This window comes from Mus pahari, chromosome 7 (assembly GCF_900095145.1).
Source record: "Mus pahari chromosome 7, PAHARI_EIJ_v1.1, whole genome shotgun sequence".
Taxonomy (NCBI): domain Eukaryota; kingdom Metazoa; phylum Chordata; class Mammalia; order Rodentia; family Muridae; genus Mus; species Mus pahari.
The window spans coordinates 81,003,301-81,022,151 of record NC_034596.1 but is presented as its reverse complement, the minus strand read 5'-3'; the positions used below and the strand labels follow the sequence as shown (position 1 = coordinate 81,022,151).

The following is an 18,851-nucleotide window of genomic DNA, read 5'->3' as shown; positions in this document are numbered from 1 at the left end:
AAGAAGAAGAAGAAAAGAAACAGTGAGAAGGGGCTGGAAAGATGAGCCAGGGGTTAACAGCACTTGTTAAGGATGTGGGTTCTATTCCTAGCACCCACATGACAGACAGTTCAGGCCATTTCTAATTTCAAGAGGACCCGATGCCCTCCTCTGGCCTCTGTATGTACTGCACACATTTAGTGTACCTACATATATGCAGGCAAACACTTCTACACATAAAATAAACAGTGAGTGGTCTGCTTTTTGTGTGAGTAAAACAAAGACAAATGAAAGCATTAACTTACAATGAAACTGAGGTCTTTTCCTGGAAAAGGTTTAAAGGGGAAAGGAATTTACACAAAATAACCTCTATTTCACAATGCAGTGAACTTTATAACTCGAACTTTCAATCTCCTAGCATTCATTTGAAGTTCCCAACAGAAATGACAGGGTATAAAAGTCTAAAGAAGGAAACTAATTATTTTTGCCTCTACGTCTGTCTCTTTAGTAAAGATTATGGTTTTCCTTCTAGTCTCAAAGTAAAGCAACCTGGTGATCTCATCCCAAACTGATTACCTTCAGTTAAGTCTACACAAAGCACACGTGATTAGCAGAAGCTGCAGGTGCGGAGGAGCTGCAGACGGATGCTGGATGTAATGACACAGCTGAGCGCACTCTGAGGGCTGAAAGGCAAATGAATGCCAAGATAAACAGTGACTATTTCGGCACACTGAAGAATCTACAGAGAACTGTGTGCCTTGTATATCTGGAGCAAACAGCTCAAGATAATGCCATGAATATACTGTCGAGAAGGACTTCACATCCACCTAGGCAAACCCACCAAAGATGTGAAAATGTTTCTTTTCCTTTTTTGGATCAATGTGGACCAAGTACTTAAAAAGCTATTTTCCTAACAGTAAGGAAGAGCATCCACTGACCATATAAATGTGTGTCTGTACACACATGTACATGCTACTTCCTGCTGGAAGCAACACAACTGTCACTAAATTAGTAGCTTCTGACGTCTAATGCAACAGGTAGCCAGAATACTTGTTTATCTGTAGCAAACTGTAATGAATGCTAGTATTGCTCTCACTCTGTGAGCATATGAACCATAAAGATAAAAACACTATGCAAAATTTTACTCAAGAGTGGAGGCTACTAATATTGCAGGTGAAACATCTTTAGAATATGATACAAAATATATTGGTATGGCACACTTGAGAAATAGTGTCATAAATAACCTTCTCTTCCAGAAAACCAAGCAGGACCAAGGCCACAAATTGAGGTACAGATGAGTGAAGGAAGGATAAGGAGGAAGCTCTGCACATGAGAGGGGAAGCTCAGAAGCCTCTAAGTATAAACCCACAGTCCCCAGCACCCTAGGCCCCAGAAGTCCAAGGATTTTACCTTCCCTCTGTTCCAGATAATATGGAAAGGAGGCTTTTTAAAAAAATTTATATTGGTCTTCTTTCTATGTATACTTCCAAGTTCAGAAGCTCATATCTAGAAATGCTTCAGAAAATGCCTTCCCTATGACAGTCCAATTAGAGCAAATAGTCCATGTGAGATGTTGGTCCAGGCCTTCATTCAACAACTGGGAAATGTTTTATTTTCCTCCTTCTTGAGCTTTCAAGGGACAAGAGGCCAGGACTATGGAGTTTCAGTTGCCCCTAGTGTTCTCAGGGCTCCAACTCATAAATCTTAGTTAAGAATATGACAGAACTTATAAGAGCTGTCATTGCCACCTAGAGGTGAAGGGAAGACATGGCTAAGCCAGCTAGAAGCTTGACTCCAAAACAAATTAGAAGTAGAAAACTCAGCCGTCACAGTTCAGTATGGCCTGTCAAAGCCGCTCTCCATAATCAAGGACTGGAGAGACTCTGGGAGGACAGGGAGTTTTCTTCGTCACATAAACACAAATGGCCAGCCTTATTTTATTCATGTAGTCTCCATTTTCAAAATGAATTTTCTAAAATCAGAAACATGCAGACTGTGACTTTCAGCTTATTATTTCTGCGCACAGATGAAAAGAACCCTTTTAGACTGCTGTAAACTATCCTATCAAAGCCATGAACAGGAGAACTGCAGAGCAAACTAGCTGATTAAAAAAAAAGTAAATGAAAGGCACACAAGAAAGTTACATACTTTTTTTAAATAGCTTAGTGGATTTATGGAAACTGTTACCTGTAATTCTTTGTGGGTATGGGAGACAAAATTTCAAGTTATTAATTTAATTCTGTTGCCAGGCAGTACCTTAAAACCTACTAAGCATCACACACACACACACACACACACACACACAACTTATATTCATAACTACAGCAAAGTATATGACTGTATATCTATATATTAAGGGGTGAAAGCCATGAATATCCCATGAATAGGGGGAAACATGACCATTCAATGAGCTCCAATCCCTACCCACTACCCCATTAAGAGAACTCAGAAACCACTACCCCCTCAAATATGCAAATCTATTTCTTCCGCTGCAGAAAAGGCTGCAGGTTTTTTGCAGTTGCAAGGATTAACATAAGGACATGGTATATGACAAGTAAATAAATGTGACTTATTTCCCTTCCAGGTCTACTCTGAAAAACATTAAAACCTTTTTTAATATCCTAGGGCCCTCATAACAACTCTTAGTGCATGAAACTACCCTGTGGCCTCTACACCTGAGGAAGCATGTGTCTCCACCTTATGCAGACCTGCAGGTGAAGCTGTAGAGCACCAAGGCTGCTTTCTGTCATTTGAACCCACCTAGGTACACTCTATTTCCCCAAGCTGAACCTAACAGAAAGCAGCAGCCTGGTCTCAGAAACCTTTTTAACAGATCCACTCTTCCATACGCAGCCAGTCCCTCCACCTGAGAAAGTTGCTTACCTAGCCAGGCCTTCCTCATAGAGATAGATGACAAGGGGGTCGTAGGAAGTCACCAGCACATAGAGGCGCACGTCAAACTTGAAATCTAGGAAGAAAGATGGACATCACAAGAAAAGCTAACTGCATCTGTTTTCTGTTACAAAGAACGGGACAACACAACCAGGAGCTATGAAGAATGAACAATCCTTACCACATAAAACACACAATGCACACATCTTGTATTTTGATCATACACTGGTATGCAGTATAGTCACAAAATACATACAGTATGATGTCGTAACATGGACCAAACACGGCTCCAAGGATGGAGTCATGTGACGATTTCTGAGTGCTTGTGAGAAAATGCCAAGAAACCAAGAGTCTTGTGACCTTAGTTTCTTCCAAAATCATGGAAATGTTCTTATATCATGCTTTGTGCCCCTTCCAGGTATAGCAAATTGGAGTGAATTTACTTCAAATTATTCATTACAACTACTTATCATTAGTTGTTTATATGCCTCTAAGGAAAACCACATTTTTGCCACATGCAATTTGCCTTTGTGCCTCTAACACTTTACTGATGTGATTCATCTTAACCCTTAAGAGTATAAATTGTCTGATGCTCTGAATAAAGTTGGCTACTGCACGCAACTTTAGTAATCCTCACTCATTGGCTCCATTCTCCCAAGTCCTGCCACCAAATAGAGCAATAAACAGTATAGTTTTCAGATGTTTCAGTTATTTGTTTCAGATAATATTGTAACAGTTTTTAGAGTATGTACGTGCATGTACATATGTATGTATTTCTTTGTGTACCTGTATGAGCAATATCTCTCTCCTGTTATGAACTAATTTCAGTTTCAAAAGGTAAAGAACTATCCTCATGTCTGGAATAATGGGTACCAAAATGTCAGACCAGCTTTAAAAGATTTACTATAGAAGACTATGAAAAGGTTACAAAGTTGAGCGAGATCCAGCCCAATCTAGTGAAGAGTCGATCACAACTCACCATCTATGAGTAGGGGATTGTTAATGTAACGGGAGACCAAGATGTTCTCTTCCAGGGAGATCTGGTTTGGCTGTTGAGTAAACAGAAAGGAATGAAAAGGGAGAAATCCTAAAATGTATAGTTGGTGGGTGGGGAAAGTTCTTTACCTTAGAAAAAAAAAAAAGATACTATGGAAAAAATCAATAATATTCAACTGGCCAGAGAGCATACCACTGTGGGTACCCAATTACAATGGGGAAAAATAAATTTGCATAGCACCTCTCATAATAAATGCAGTTAAATAGCTTTAAAGATTTATATGCAGCCGGGCGTGGTGGCACACGCCTTTAATCCCAGCACTTGGCAGAGGCAGGCGGATTTCTGAGTTCGAGGCCATCCTGGTCTACAAAGTGAGTTCCAGGACAGCCAAGGCAATACAGAGAAACCGTGTCTTGAAAAACCAAAAAAAAAAAAGATTTATATGCAAGGTATAAAATAGTTATTTGCCAAGAAAACAAGAGCTACTTAAAAATACGAAGTTGTTTCTTTTAAAATATAAAGACCAATGGAAGTCTTAAAACACTGCACTATTCAACCTCTCATTAAGTTGTTCTGGAAAGTCACAGATGCACAATGCAGTCTAGCATTCCCAGTGAGATGGAGTGGATGCTTGATTCACATAAAGACACTTGCTAAGCAACCATGTGTAAAGACTAAATTAGATTGTTTAATGATCTCACCAATGGGGGAAAGTTGTTTATATAAGAAGCAGTGGGTACTGCCGCACACGTGAGAAGCACCGAGCACACAGTGATGAAGAAAACAGATACATCTGTGCCCTCACAGAACTTCAGAGTCAGCAGCTTCTTCCCCCAAAGGCTTTACTGTTTCGGGTTAGAACAGCAACACGTAGACTCTAAAGGGACACAGAGCAGCAGTTCCACAAACATAAGATGTCAAGCTGCCAAAAGGGCTGCTCTGCAGGGCTCTGAAGGAAAGGCCAGCTCTGGCCAGCAGAAGAGCAGGCACAGAAGCAAGCAGTGAGAGCCTCAGGCATGTATGTGCTGAGGAAAAAGGAGGCCACTGCCACGTGCAAAGTCCAGCAGGAAGGAGGGAGGCAGATTCACAGACCTGGGGCTAAAAACTGTAACTTTGTGGGAGAGAACTAGAAGGGAGGGAGCCCTCTGACCGAGCGATTTGAATTGGCAAGGGAATCAAGACTGAATATGGTGGGAAGCAGGCAATTATTGCAGACTCCACACAGAGAGAGCAGTAAGATAAAGAAACCTCAAACAGAACAACTGCATGTTTGATTAGACAGAAAGATCAGCTTCAAGCCAACCCGGAAGGGCAAAGGGCTCCTAACTGTAAATGGTAACAATAGCAGTTATGAGACTATCATAGCTGCTTGGAAATGACTAGCAACATTTGCAGAAATAATTACAATTTAATAGAGGTGCTGAGCATTTAACATGTGCCAAGAGCTGTTCTAAGCACGTGCCAAGTACTATTTTATCCCCACCCAACCCCAGGGGCAGATACACCACCATCCACATTCTACAGATGAGTGGTGAGGACCTGCCCTGCCACAGAGCTGTGAGCACTATAGCGTACATACTGGTGCAGCACTGGAGCCTGGGCAAGGTCTCAGAGGTTTCACTTTCAAGCACTGTTCATAGAGCTCCCCAAATAATGGCACAAAATAACTGTCTCCCCCATCCCCAAGACCAAAAGTCTGAAACAAGACATTTTCTATACCACTGCTGTCATCTCAAAGTCAGACCACAGCTTTAACAGCATCTCTATGCATCCTATGAACACAATGGCATCAATATTCATTCATCCCTAATGAATTCCATCACTCATCCCACTTCCTGATGCCCTTACACTTCTTGATACATCCAGTAGGTAAGATGGCATGAAATCTCTAGAAAAGCAGTAAAGCTGCAAGCTGTGTTCCAGCCCTGCAGCACCGATGGCTACAGCTGAGCAACAGCTGTAGGCTCCATCTGAGAAACACCTATGGACTACAACAGGACATGACTGGTACCCAGCTGTCCTGTGTGGTAGAGTTTCACTCCACAACATAGCTAGTGTCCACCCCCACTTCTTCTCTTCTACTTCCTAAAAATCTAGCCACTGAATTATACATAACATAAGCTTCTGTTCAAAGACTTTAGTACTTGCTCAGTTGTCTTTACCTCTCATTCCTATCTGCATAAGAAAAATTAATTGCTCACAAACTAAAGGAAAATTTGAAAATGATTCCTTTGCCTGATATTATATTTTAAAGCCCAAGTAGTAAAAGTTTTTGATATCCTTAAGAGTATTTCCTATTCACTAATCCTCAATTAACCAAAGTTAAAAGTATTTCCATTTCAAGGTAGAATTTCCACTCAAAGTAAATGAAGGCTAATGCAGGAATCAGAATTGCTATGGAAACTGGACATAAACTTATTTTCCTAACTAGATCTTAAGATTCAAGCTTGGAGCACTTGCTAAGTTGCTGTAGGGTAGAAAAGTGTTGTGGTTAAGTGTGGATGCCCTGGAACCAGCTGGACCTCAGCTACCATCATGGCTCTATCACTTATTAAAAAAAACAGTACAGAGTCCTTTTGAAAAGTAATATTAGCTAGTTCTATCTGGATTCAGGTGGAAGGTGCAGAGTAAATGCTCATGAAGTATCAGTGGGTGCTGGGAGTAGGAGTGAACACCTTTAGTCCCAGCACTCAAAAGACTGAGGCAGGTGAATTTCTTCAAGTTCTGGCTCTATATGGTGAGTTCTAGGTCAGGCAGGGCTACATAGTGAAATCCTCTCATAAATGTCTCAAAAAGAAATCTCAGTTGTTATTGCTGCTACTGCACACTCAACAGGATCTATGTGGTTCTGACTTCTGCATTCCACAACGCAACATCATTCACTGCCACATGCTACAAGCCAGAGCAATGCACTCCACTACAGGAAAGACACAGAAGAATTAGGAGATACAAAATAGTACAGCTTCTTAAGAGGTTTTCAGTGCACACAGCCAGCACTTCCTAAGTAACTGTCAAACAGTAAGAAACACAGACAACATGAGATAAAAACATGCAAAGAAATAAAAGCAAGAGAATATGAGCTATATTCACAACGAGAGGGATGGAGAATATGACCTAAAAGTCTTTTGAACTTCACAATCTCAGAATATATATTAGATCCATGGATAACGGACGACACAGGGTGACTGAATTAGACCTCAATAGTAAAATCCATACCTTAATCAGAAAACACCAGGTCTTCCCCCACCTCAATTTGAATATCGTTAAGTTGGGAAAGTGTGGCATTTAGTCAGGTTATTGAAGAAGCTGGAGTTAAGAGCTCTCTGTTCCTTTAGCTGCATCTCTAGATAAGAGCACATCGTTAGGAGCCCTGTCAACCAGCCCACAATGCTATCCTCAGGATTGCACAAGAGCCCCACTTTTCTTGCCTTTTTTCTGTTCACTTCATGGTTTAAAAAAAAAAAAATTTAAAAAGTTGCTTTTGTGAACATTTTCCAGTAGGTTCTGACTACTACCAAACAGTTTTACTAATAGGTCTCCTTATGCTTGTGAAAAGATAGGGAATGAAGTTTTCATTTGAACTGCACATCTATATCCAGCCCCCTGCCATAGTCCCTCCCCAACTCCTACAAGTTCTGCACAGACCCTCTGTCTTAGTGTTCTCTCTCTCCCTCCCCCTCAACCCTGAAAGAAAAGCAGGCAGCAGCCTTGGAAAGAGTTACTTCATCCAGTTGGCTAATGGGTCACATATTCCAGGGAAAGGATCCAGGTATGGAAAAGAAGGGATGGTTAGGGAGAGAAAAGAGGATTAACAGTGCAGTTTGTAGGTCTGGGTAAAAGGTGATAAAATTCCAGGTTCTGGGTGAAATGGGAATATGTTCCCATTAGAATCACGTGCTGCCAGTTCCCCTTGTGCATGCTGGCATCTTCCCAGGCTTCTGTCTGGCACCTCCACTAAATACCTAAAAGAATCAGACTCATTCCAAAGCTTCACCAGCGGGGAGGGGAACTGGCAAAGGTGTAGTCAAGTACTTTGATCTATGCAGGGGGTCTCAAGGGATTGAACCCATGGAGATGTGGGAGGGAGAAAGACTCTTACATAAGCTGCCAAACGTACATTCCCTAAAGACGAGTCATTCATTCCCTTTATGAGTCTCAGCGAAGAGTTGGAGAAAGAGGTTCCCAGCTCCATTAAGGGAAGTTTAACTTTTCTATTCTTTATGATGTTAGCTTTAAAAGAACAAATCACTAGGGCAAAAGATCATTCCAAAAGGGGGGGGGGGAAGCCCCACATGTGCTGGGAATAGATCCTATTCTCTTTGACTCATGTCTAAGAAAATAAAAAGCAAACTTGAACCGTAGCTGACTCTCAATAGCAATTCCATTTGGCAGCTAAAACCCAAACCCAAACTAGTGCCGTCCATGCAATTCAAACAACACTGTGCTCCTGGCAAGGAGCTAAAGGCAAGACTGTCAGATGGGAGCCTTATGCCAAGGTCACAGAGACAAGACAAAGCCAAGGCATACCACCATGTTTCATGCCACATGGGACCCAGGGTTAAGGGGCTCCAGGAACAGAACTTGTGACTGGGGCCTGATGCTATAATAGTTGTTCTGCCAGATTCTGAGTCTATCCTTTTCCCAGTAAGAAAGGTCTGGCCATAATTTGTTTACTGTACAGTTTTGGATCCAGACTGAATCTAAGGACTTTCCAAAGTAAAAGACTTTAGAAAGTTCATTTCTGCACAATGTGAAAAAAATAACTGGGGAATTTAAGATGGAGTACTGACCACACACACACACACACACACACACACACACACACACGATGTATCTATCCCAGCATTCCCTTCCAGAGCTCATTGGAAAGACAGGATATTTTTAAAAGAATGAAATAATATCAAAGGAGCCAGAATAGATCAAAAGTCTAAATAAATCTTCAAAGACAGGGAGCAGATAAGATCAGGGTTTACAAAACAAAGACAAAGAGAGCAAAGAGAGCCCCAGCCCCAAATACCAGGTAACAAGGGTTCCTAAGGGGGTCACTGCAAGGGTCCAAGCTGGTAGCCAGCCTGCAAGTGGTCTAGTCTTAGAAAGTAGCAACAGGGACTCCTCAGAGCAATGAACACTGGCAAGTTCTGAGTGTGACTAAAAGAGCCTGACTCGGGGGACATGGGAGAAGAGCAAGCAAAGATATCAGATATCAATCTTGGGCCTCAAATAGGTACACATACATACATACATACATACACACACCACACACACACACTCACACACCCACACAAGACACAAATACATGCATACACCACACACAAATACACACACCACACACACACACACACACAGAAATATAAACAGAGATAAAAAGAAGATATTTTTCCCCAGAGTAAAGGAAAAATAGATTAAATAGAGACCACCAAATGTCTAGAAGGAAGAAAACCAAGGTTAAACTTACATGCTGGTTAAATTTCACAGTCCTAATGCTGTAGTCTATTTCTACTAAGTTTAAACTTTTAATAAACTTATAAAGGAGGAAAAACTAAATCACAGTCACTAAAAAACAGTAATATTATATAACTCTAAAATCTGACAGCAAAAACTAATTACACATAAGAGACGGACTATTGAAGGAAGGGCAGGTAGAAGTAATATGGGTGTTATAACCGGAAAATAGGGAATTACCAAATACAATTAAGAATTTGAGAAAACAAGAAATATAAAATAACCACGTTATGGGAAATCCAATGAGACTTGAGTTGACATTTTATTTACTTTGTATGTGTATTATTATGATTATTAGCTATTATTATTGTGGTTCTGAGACCTGAACCCTGAGTCTGTGCATGGCTTCTTAGCACTCAGCCACGCACCTATGTGTATTAATTTTTAAAACAACATTTAACAGGGATTTCTTTCCAGAGTCACAGCATCAGCAGTTTCTAGGAGGAAGAAGGCTGAGGGAGAGGAACAGAAGGAGGGAAGGGCAGGAGAGAAGGAAGAAACAGCAGTAAAAGCTGTCTTCTACTCAAAGCCTGAAAGGTGACAGCTCAGAGCTGACAACACAACAGACGCCTTCCCCAAAACCCATCCGACAAGTGCCACTTTGGTGCTGGAATAAGTGTGTCCCAGCAAGGGAGGAGGCTGCTGCCAGCAGAGTAACCAACCGAAGGACAGTACACAGCTGTCCTCCACTCGCTGCTGGACTCAGAGCAGAAGAAGGGACACCTGCTCCAATCAGCACCAGGCCGAAGTCCTCATACTTACATTGTTGATCAAGTAGACGCCCCGCCCCCGAGAAGAGGCCACTGGTTTTACTATCCAAGGTCCTCGGTCCTTTGAATATGAATCTGCTCAAAATATTGGGAAATAAAGAGGAAAGAGAAAAACAAAACAACAAAGAAAGGAAGGAGCGTGAGTTTGTCATCTTAAACTGCAACGATCTCTTAGGCACCTAAAGAGCCCCACTTCTCCAGCTGGAGAGCAACAGTTCAAATCACCTGGTTTTAGACTAGCCTTAAAAAAGGGGAAATGAAGCCGGGCGTGGTGGCGCACACCTTTAATCCCAGCACTCAGGAGGCAGAGGCAGGCGGATTTCTGAGTTCGAGGCCAGCCTGGTCTACAGAGTGAGTGCCAGGACAGCCAGGGCTACACAGAGAAACCCTATCTCGAAAAACCAAAAAATAATAATAGTAATAATAATAATAAAAAGTGAACTGAGGCAGGAAGAAGCCAAAGAGGAAAGAGGAGGAGGATGGCGTATCATTCACCCAATCACCTTCCCGTTTCCTCTTTCTTACATAAGGAGGGAAATAAAACGAGGTAAAATCTGAATGTTAGTCTATTACCAAAAAGAACCTTTGGGAACCTGAACGTCATCTTTATTAACTGAAGGATTGCCAGAAGACAGACAATTGAGGTGTTTACTACATCTCCAAATAGAGTTACTTTCTTTGAATAATTCTTCAGAGCTTATAAACCAGGCAGGACTTTAGGGCTGGGAAGCGTCGAGATTTAGTAGAAGGGGGTCTGTGCATTCACCAGCTTCAGATAAGTATCTCTGGGTCATGAAATGAAAAAGCAGAAAACTGACACTGAGACTCCCTGGGGCTCGTGCATGATCTGGGGAGGAGCAGAGGGCTTGGATTTGCTGAGTGCAACCACAGGAGCAAGAGAGCTGTGGCAGTATTCACTCTAGTCAGCCTCTCCCTCACCTGATGACCCCGAAACACTGTTTTGAAGGATAAGGGGAAGGTAAGACCTAAAAGCTAAGGTTTCCTGCTACTGTTCTTTTCTGAAAGGAGAGGGGGTGTAAAGAAAGCCCAGTGAGTGAAAGTGCCCTGCGCCTCTCAAACCGCCTGGCTCTTCCACATCACAATAACATCATCTTACTCAGAACACAAAAGCATAAACTCAATAAAGTTCCCTCAAGGTTATGGTCTCTGGCTTGAGTTATTAAAAGGCCAAGTGCTGCCACCTGTGTGTGCTAATCCCACCTTCACTCTTCCCACAAGAGAACACAAACTTCCCCAACCCTCAGTAAGGTCCCACCCAGGCCGACCTCGGGACCTGAGTGGCCAAGCACTGGCAATAACCCCCAGCACCGCATCTTCCCAGACCACATGCCCACCTCTTCATCCCTCTCCTCTCAGCAGAAGGCAAACGTCTCTTTTATGCCCCGAACAGAAATTTGACTTTATTAGTACTACAAACCCTTCATTCAGGTTTACCTTTAGGGGAGACCAGGGGAGGGACCAAGGTACTGTTGTCCACCTTTCCCCATCTACCCTTGACTTTCCCTGGATGCAACTGAACAGAATCAGCAGTAGAAGAAAAAGCTTCTAGACACTGAATGTTTACAATTGTATCCTCAGCTGGGGAGGTGAGGGGGTGGAGAGAGTGGCGTACGCCTTTAGTCCAGCACTCAGGAGGCAGAGGCAAGTAGACTTCTGAGTTTCAGGCCAGCCTGGCCTACAAGTTTCAAGACACCCAGGGCTACACAGAGAAACCCTGTCTTGGGGGAAAAAAAGAGGATCCAGCTGGGTCCCAGCACCCTTGTTGGGTAGCTCANCCAGGGCTACACAGAGAAACCCTGTCTTGGGGGAAAAAAAGAGGATCCAGCTGGGTCCCAGCACCCTTGTTGGGTAGCTCACAACCTCGTGTAACTCCTACTCGAGGGGATCCTCTTCTGTCCAATTCAGACACACCCACACACACCCACACACCCACACACACACACACACACACACACACACAGACTCTCTCTCTCTCTCAACACACACACACACACACACACACTTTAAAAATCCCACATTGTACATATATATGAAGTTATTCCATGCTGTGCTAAAAAAGGGAGAGATTAATTAAATCTACTCTATCATATCTATATGAGGAGTTGCAGTTTGCAAATAAATTATGAAAAGCCGGGCCATTATCAATATTGGTTTTGTAAAAAGTGCAAGCTCTGTTGTAAGAGCTCATCTCTGCTGCTGGAGCTTGAAAACAGATAATATACAAACACAGGGCAGTGGCCCTGTTCCCATGAAGCCTTATTTATGCTCTGAATTTCATGTCATTTCCACACACCAAAAATTTACAGTCATCTTGACTTCAACCATTAGAAAATGTAAAAAGCAGGCTGGAAAGGTGGCTCTGTGGTTAAAAGCACTGGCTGCTCTTCCAGAGATCCTGAATTCAATTCCCTGCAACCACATGGTGGCTCACAACCATCTGTAATGGGATCTGATGCCTTCTTCTGGCATGCAGGTGTACATGCAGATAGATATACCAAAAATAAATAAATAAATCTAAAAGAAAAAAGACAAAATATAAAAAACACTCTTAGCTCACAGGGATGTCTGCAAACAGGCAGAGGACTCAAAGGCCATATTTCCAGGTACCTGATTAACACGAGAACCTTCAACAAACACACAGTCAATGATAACATTGTTAATTAACTGATGTAGAAGGATCTGTGGAAAAGAAGAAAACATGAAGCAATAGCTAGTGTGCAAGTCTCAGTCCCACACCCATTCAGGCTGTCTGCCAGGAAATGCCAAGAATCTCTTTAGAAAGACATGCAAAAAACTAGTAGCAAGCACCAGTGAGTCCTGAGAAGAGAGCTAAGAGAACCAAGAGTCTTCTCCCCTGATGACTGTCTTATTTAGCTTTACACCATGGAAATACATTACTCTGTCGAAGAATATAATTTAGATCACATTGTATAGTTCCACATGAGAAAATGTTAAGAGAAATGAGGCCACTGAACACAAACTATATCATTCTTTGAAGATCTCCCGCAGCTCTCTGAGGAAGCAACAAGAGAGGGAGTGTGTGCTTTGAATGGAACATGTCCCACACAGGCTCAGTGAGAACACCTGGTCCCCAGCTGGTGGCACTGGTAGGAAAAGTCTTAGTGCCTTAATGAGGTGGAGCCTCCCGAAGGAAGTGGATCACTGGGGGTGGACCTTGAGGCTTTATAGCCCAGCCCCACTTCCTGCTCACTCTTTACGTCCTGTGTATAGATGCAATGTGACCAACCAATCTCCTACTCCTTCCCTACCAGTTTCCCCAACATGCTGGCCTGTATCCCCAGACTTCCGGGCAGAACAAGAATAACCCTTTCTCCCTTAAGTTGCTTTTGCAGAGGATTTTATCGCAGCAGAAGAAAAGCTAAGACAAGAAGTTATTAATATAAAAGAATACGTTTTCTAGGTTCTATGCATTCATTCATTCAAAGCCTGTTAAGTTTCTAATCTGCCCAGTAGTCTCTAGAGGTGGATACACAGCAGTTAAGACAGTCTTCTCCCTCGAAGAGGAGGCTAGCAGACAGACATTTAAAAAGCTCTTACAGACACTGAGAGTTATGAAGTAGGGGAGTGTATAAAATGTCTAAGAAGACAACCAAAGCTGTCTGGAGACAGCACCTTCCACAGATGTTGCTGAAAACTCTCACTTTCAGAAAAAGGCATGTGTACCTAGATGTGGATGAGCCTAGCTGCTTCCTTCCCCACAGGAAGCCTCATGCAGTCAGCAGTGAGCCTTCTTCCCTCCCTCTTTCCAGGGGAGCGGCTCCTCTTGGGCATGAGCCACTGCCTCTTTGGAGCCCTGTGCTCTCTCCCATCCCTCCTCCCTCCCAGCTATGTCTGTGTGCTGGAGCCCTGTGCTCTCTCCCATCCCTCCCTCCTCCCACTTATGTCTGTGTGCTGGAGCCCTGTGCTCTCTCCCATCCCTCCTTCCTCCCACCTGTGGGGCCTGCTTCTCTTGGCTTCTTGGAGCTCTTTGTCATCACTTTCATCTGGAACCTCCAGAATCTGCATCTTTGACCAAACTCAGAGTTGCTTTTACAACTGTCTGCAAAACATCACTGTATGCTTTTCCCACAGCACCTCAAATGTACACCGTGTCCAAACTGAACGCTCCTCTCCCCTGTAATAGCTCCTCTTGTATTTTACTGGTTGTATTCTTGCTTAGACTCGTAAGTCCTGGTGGGACAGTGGTGGGTCACACCTGTAATCCTAACTCCCAAGGAGGCAGAGGCAAGAACACTAGAGCCTGGGACTTTGAGGTCAGCCTGGGCCACCCCCACTATTACAATGATCCTCATAGCCTCTCTAACTTGAATCTTTGGAGGCCTGTCTGGACCTTTTGGCTGACACTCCTCACATCTATACTCCATACATCCTGTGTTTTCTTCCACCCTACCTACTCACACTTGTCCGTTCTCATGATCATGGTTGCCATTCACACTTGGCCACATGCCCTGTACTCTTGACTCTTCCTCTATCACACCTACTGAATCAGGCTCTGGCCTGAGGGAAGGGCTGGAAACAACCCAGTTGTTCACCCAGGCCTGGGAAGTTAAGTTCGACGAGGCCAAAGAAGTAAGAATCCATTTTAGAACAAGATGTCAGCCATGTCTTCCTGTTACTTATAACTTTAATTTTTTCAAAATTAAATCCTATTTTTAATGATGGTTCTTAAATGCTTTAACCTCCCTTCTAGCCTACCATTCACCAGAGGTAGTGGGAAAGAAAGGATACGGGGGAAGTGGACCTATTTAGAAATGGTTCTTTGAAATGATTCCCATCTGTGTTGTCTGGAAATTAGCAGCACAGTTTACAGGGCAGCAGGGGCAGCTCGAACCACGGACAAGTTCGGTAAAGATAGCAAACACGAATCAGCAGCATTAGCAGCAGTGACACTACCTAGCAGAGACAGCCAGGCCTGGCTTGAGTCAGCAGGAGGGACCAGGAGGGGCGCTGTGCCTCTCAGGAATCCTCAAGACAGACAAGCATTTCACAGCTAGCTCTGTAAGCAAGCCTAGCTCAGCCTCTGTCACTGTCTGAGTCTTTTTTCTACGCCCTCCAAACATCATGTGTCCTCCACGTGCCTTGCCTCAGTACATGAGTGTCTCAGCTGACTTCACTCTGCCAATCAGCCCTAGTCAGGGGAAGCAGCAAGAAACAGCAGCCCATCACCAGAAGTTTTTTGGTGTTTCTCTCTATGGAGTCCCAACAAATAGAGCTCAACTACACAATGTAAGGTGGACCAATACATGGGTGTCATTAGCAATGAATCACATGCCCTTTCACGAGCTTGCTGTAGCAGAACATCCTCTCTCCTCTGTCTAGTATGTTGAAATGTTTCTTCAGAAGGCTGCCTTAGCCTTTCACCTGTGTCCGCTTCAATGAAACGTATCTGGATTCACATGTTTGCCCCAGCAAAACACCATCCAACATAGCTGACTTTCCAAAGAACCCTTAAGTTTCCACTTCAGTTACTTACCAGCAGTTAAACTAACATTCAGACTCTAATGGATGCCCGTGTGTATTTTTATTAGACACCTATGTATATTTTTTATTAGTATGAACTTAAAAGGAAAAAAAAGACTGTGACTGATATTACCAAACTCTTAACATCAAAAGTAGCATCCTTTAGTCACAGCACTTGGGAGGCAGAGGCCAGCCTGACCTACAAAGCCAGTCCTATCTAGGCCAGCTGGAAATACATAGTGAAACCCTGTCTTAAAAGGTAAACAAGCAAGGACAAGTTTTAAAAAGACATGATTCTTGTTCCCCAAAGAACAAAAGTCCAAAAGTCAAGGCAGCAAGAGTATAAAAGTGGGAAGTGGGAAAAAGATGCCAACAAGGAAACACGCAGTTCACAGACACATGGACAACATACACTGACTCTCAACAACGGCGAGATAACTGGGCAAAAATGCCCAAGATGGCATGTGCCTGGATGACACCACTGTGTTCTTACATAAATGATTACTGTCATCCTATCAAAAGTAAACACAGAGCATCCAAATACAAACAATTTAAATTTTATGTCTGTAACTGTTCTTAGTAGTAGAGCACAATTTCTCAAAGACATGGCAAGCCCCAGTTAGCTGTAAGATCAGCAATCTCTAAGTAACTATGCCTCAAGTTCAGATGCTGGAGCACTCTCAGTGAAGCACTTACTACAGAATTCCGCATACTCAGCTGGCAGGAGAAAGGTCTGAGGGAGGATGTGGAATGCCTTGAATCCATGAGTGTGCTGCATCCGAATGATGTTTTTGTACAGTCGGTCCTTGCGGGTTAGTTCATAAGACCTGAAAAGCAAGAAAGTTGTGTTATTTCAGTGAGCTACACCTACAAAGTTGTTCTGTTACCACACTGTGAGGCCCTCATGGCCAGAGTTCTGAAGCAGTTACTGAAGACAGCAGATTACCCCAAACCTGTCATGTTGCTACTCTAATATTCCTTACTAGACACATATTATAGACTCCTTATTAAACATCTTCATCAAATGGACATTTTTTGGTCAGATTTATTCATAAAGATACCACTTATATCTAAACTCCCCCTTTTTTCATGTGTGATGCTGATGTGTTAATTAGGTAATAACCACCACAATCAAAATACAGGACAATAATAACATCCTGAAGTAGCCTCAGTCCCTTCGGTCAGTTCTTTCCATCACTCCAGACACTAACACCTGCTTACTTTTCCTTCCAAACAGTCAGATAAGCAGGATCATGCACTGGGTATCCTTTACACTGAGCATGACACATCTCAGCTTTATCTCCAATGGCTGTATCCATCAGTATTTTACTCTTTCATGTGCTCTATTACAGGTTGTGGTGTGGATATACCACAGTTTGTTTGTTTATTCACCAGCTGAAGAACATCTAGATTATTTCCAGTTTAGGGGACACTATGAATAAGGCTGCTCGAAAGTACTTACACATAGATTTGTATATAAACATCGAGTTTTATGCAAACATTTCCATTTCCAAGTTGCTGGCCTGCTATGTAGTTTACCTAGTTGCATTAATTATCTATTGCTAAATTATCAACAACCCCCAAAATGGCAGCTTAAAATAGTAGTTTGCATCTATGATGTTACATAGTTGCTGTGGCCAGCTGTGTGGGATGAAAGAACTGGGTAGTTCTGCCTCAGCCAGCTGATGAGGCTCTAGTCCAGATGTGTGCCTACACTGCCATCATCAGGCCTGATCAGGATAGAGCATGCACCTCACAGGCCGCTCACAGGTATGGAGCCTACCAAGGAGGCTGCAGTTCCACAAGGCTGCAGACTTTCATGTCATGCTGCTGGCTTCTACACCCACTGATCCAAGGAAGAGGTTGTAATGTCTATAATGACCAAGTCTCCAAAATGACACTTGTGTCACATCCCATTTGTTAGAAGCAAATTACTAAGTCTGGTTGACAATCAAGAACAGATTTAGCTCAATCTTTGAAGGCACTGTCAAAGAATTTACAGACACATTTCACAATCACCACAGACTTATATGCTTAACTTTACAAGAACTGCCAGTGGTTATTCTGAGAATACTGGAAAAACAGGCTCAGTTTCTGCCACCATATTCTGAGATGTACAGGAAATACCAAAGCCTTTTCCAAGTCTCCACTCAGCCCCACATAACTACTCAACATTTTTGATACCAGCTGGGGGTCAGGGATTGCTTTCCCACCACCAGCACAAAATGCCAGTGCAGATACTACTGGGTGTCCTCTAAGTCACTGTCTACCTGGCTGTGGTATCAGATCCTTTAGGATGAAGGCTCAGTCCCCAAGGCTGACCCTAGTTCCAAGCAGCAGACTGTTGTAGCTGTGCGTCTGACCAGCTAACCCAGGACCTTTTCTCTGGGTCTGATGTTTTACTTGAGTGGGTCACAGAACACACTTACTGGTTGACTATAAAGGACATTACAAAGAACACAGATAAGGAGACATGCTCGGGATGAAGGGGTACAGAACTGCCTGCCCTCTTTCCATCAGTGTACCTCCACATGGTCAGCCATCTAGTTCTCCTACCCTAGTCAGTCCTTTGGGGTTGTAATGAAAGCATCACTAAGTAGGTATAACTGATTAAGTCTCTGGTGACTGGTGATCATGTTAAAACTTCAGCCTTGCCCTGCTTCTTAAAGGTTGAGTGGCAGACTGAAACTCCAACCCTCTTACTAGGACTAAAGACTTTGCTAAGACCTGTGACCATCCTGAAACCACTAGGCCCTGCCAGTCACCACGCAAAACATTAGCATATGAAAGACACACTGGTTATGTCACAGATTCTAGAAACAAAAATCAAGCGACTGGGACCGAGACCAATAGATACCTGGCAGTTTACAGGTATCCGAGGTGACTGACTGTCCCATCTGCCCTTCTCCTAGCAATGTGCTAGCATGCTAGTCACCATGCATCTGGCTTTCAGAAGAACTTGCTGTAAGTTAACTTTTAAAGCCTCTTTAATAGGTATATTCAGTACCTTATGGTTTTATTTTTGTATTCCACTAATGCCCAATGATGTTGACTATCTTTAACTGACCACACATATATTTTCCTTGACACATCTATTTAAAGTTTTCCATATTTTGCTAAATTTGATTTGCTAAATACATACATACATACATATATTTATGTATATACACCCATATATATATATATATATATATATATATATATATATA

The 18,851-nt window shown here is 42.8% G+C and overlaps 1 protein-coding gene across 12 annotated transcripts in view; it reads right to left on the bottom strand.

Annotated features, from left to right (window-relative positions):
• Window positions 1-18,851, bottom strand: part of Ttll5 (tubulin tyrosine ligase like 5) — a 228,384-nt gene that overhangs the window by 187,615 nt on the left and 21,918 nt on the right. For 10 of the 12 annotated variants that reach the window (XM_021201541.2, XM_021201542.2, XM_029540627.1 and 7 more), the window contains exons 6-9: window positions 16,339-16,469; window positions 10,133-10,215; window positions 3,851-3,920; window positions 2,863-2,947 (exon numbers count right to left, since the gene is read on the bottom strand). In XM_021201541.2, the coding sequence (XP_021057200.1) occupies window positions 2,863-2,947; window positions 3,851-3,920; window positions 10,133-10,215; window positions 16,339-16,469 (369 nt within the window). Of the gene's footprint in view, window positions 1-2,862; window positions 2,948-3,850; window positions 3,921-7,084; window positions 7,212-10,132; window positions 10,216-16,338; window positions 16,470-18,851 lie in introns of those variants that run through there. The other 2 variants (XM_029540631.1, XM_029540630.1) reach the window with 2 other exon arrangements.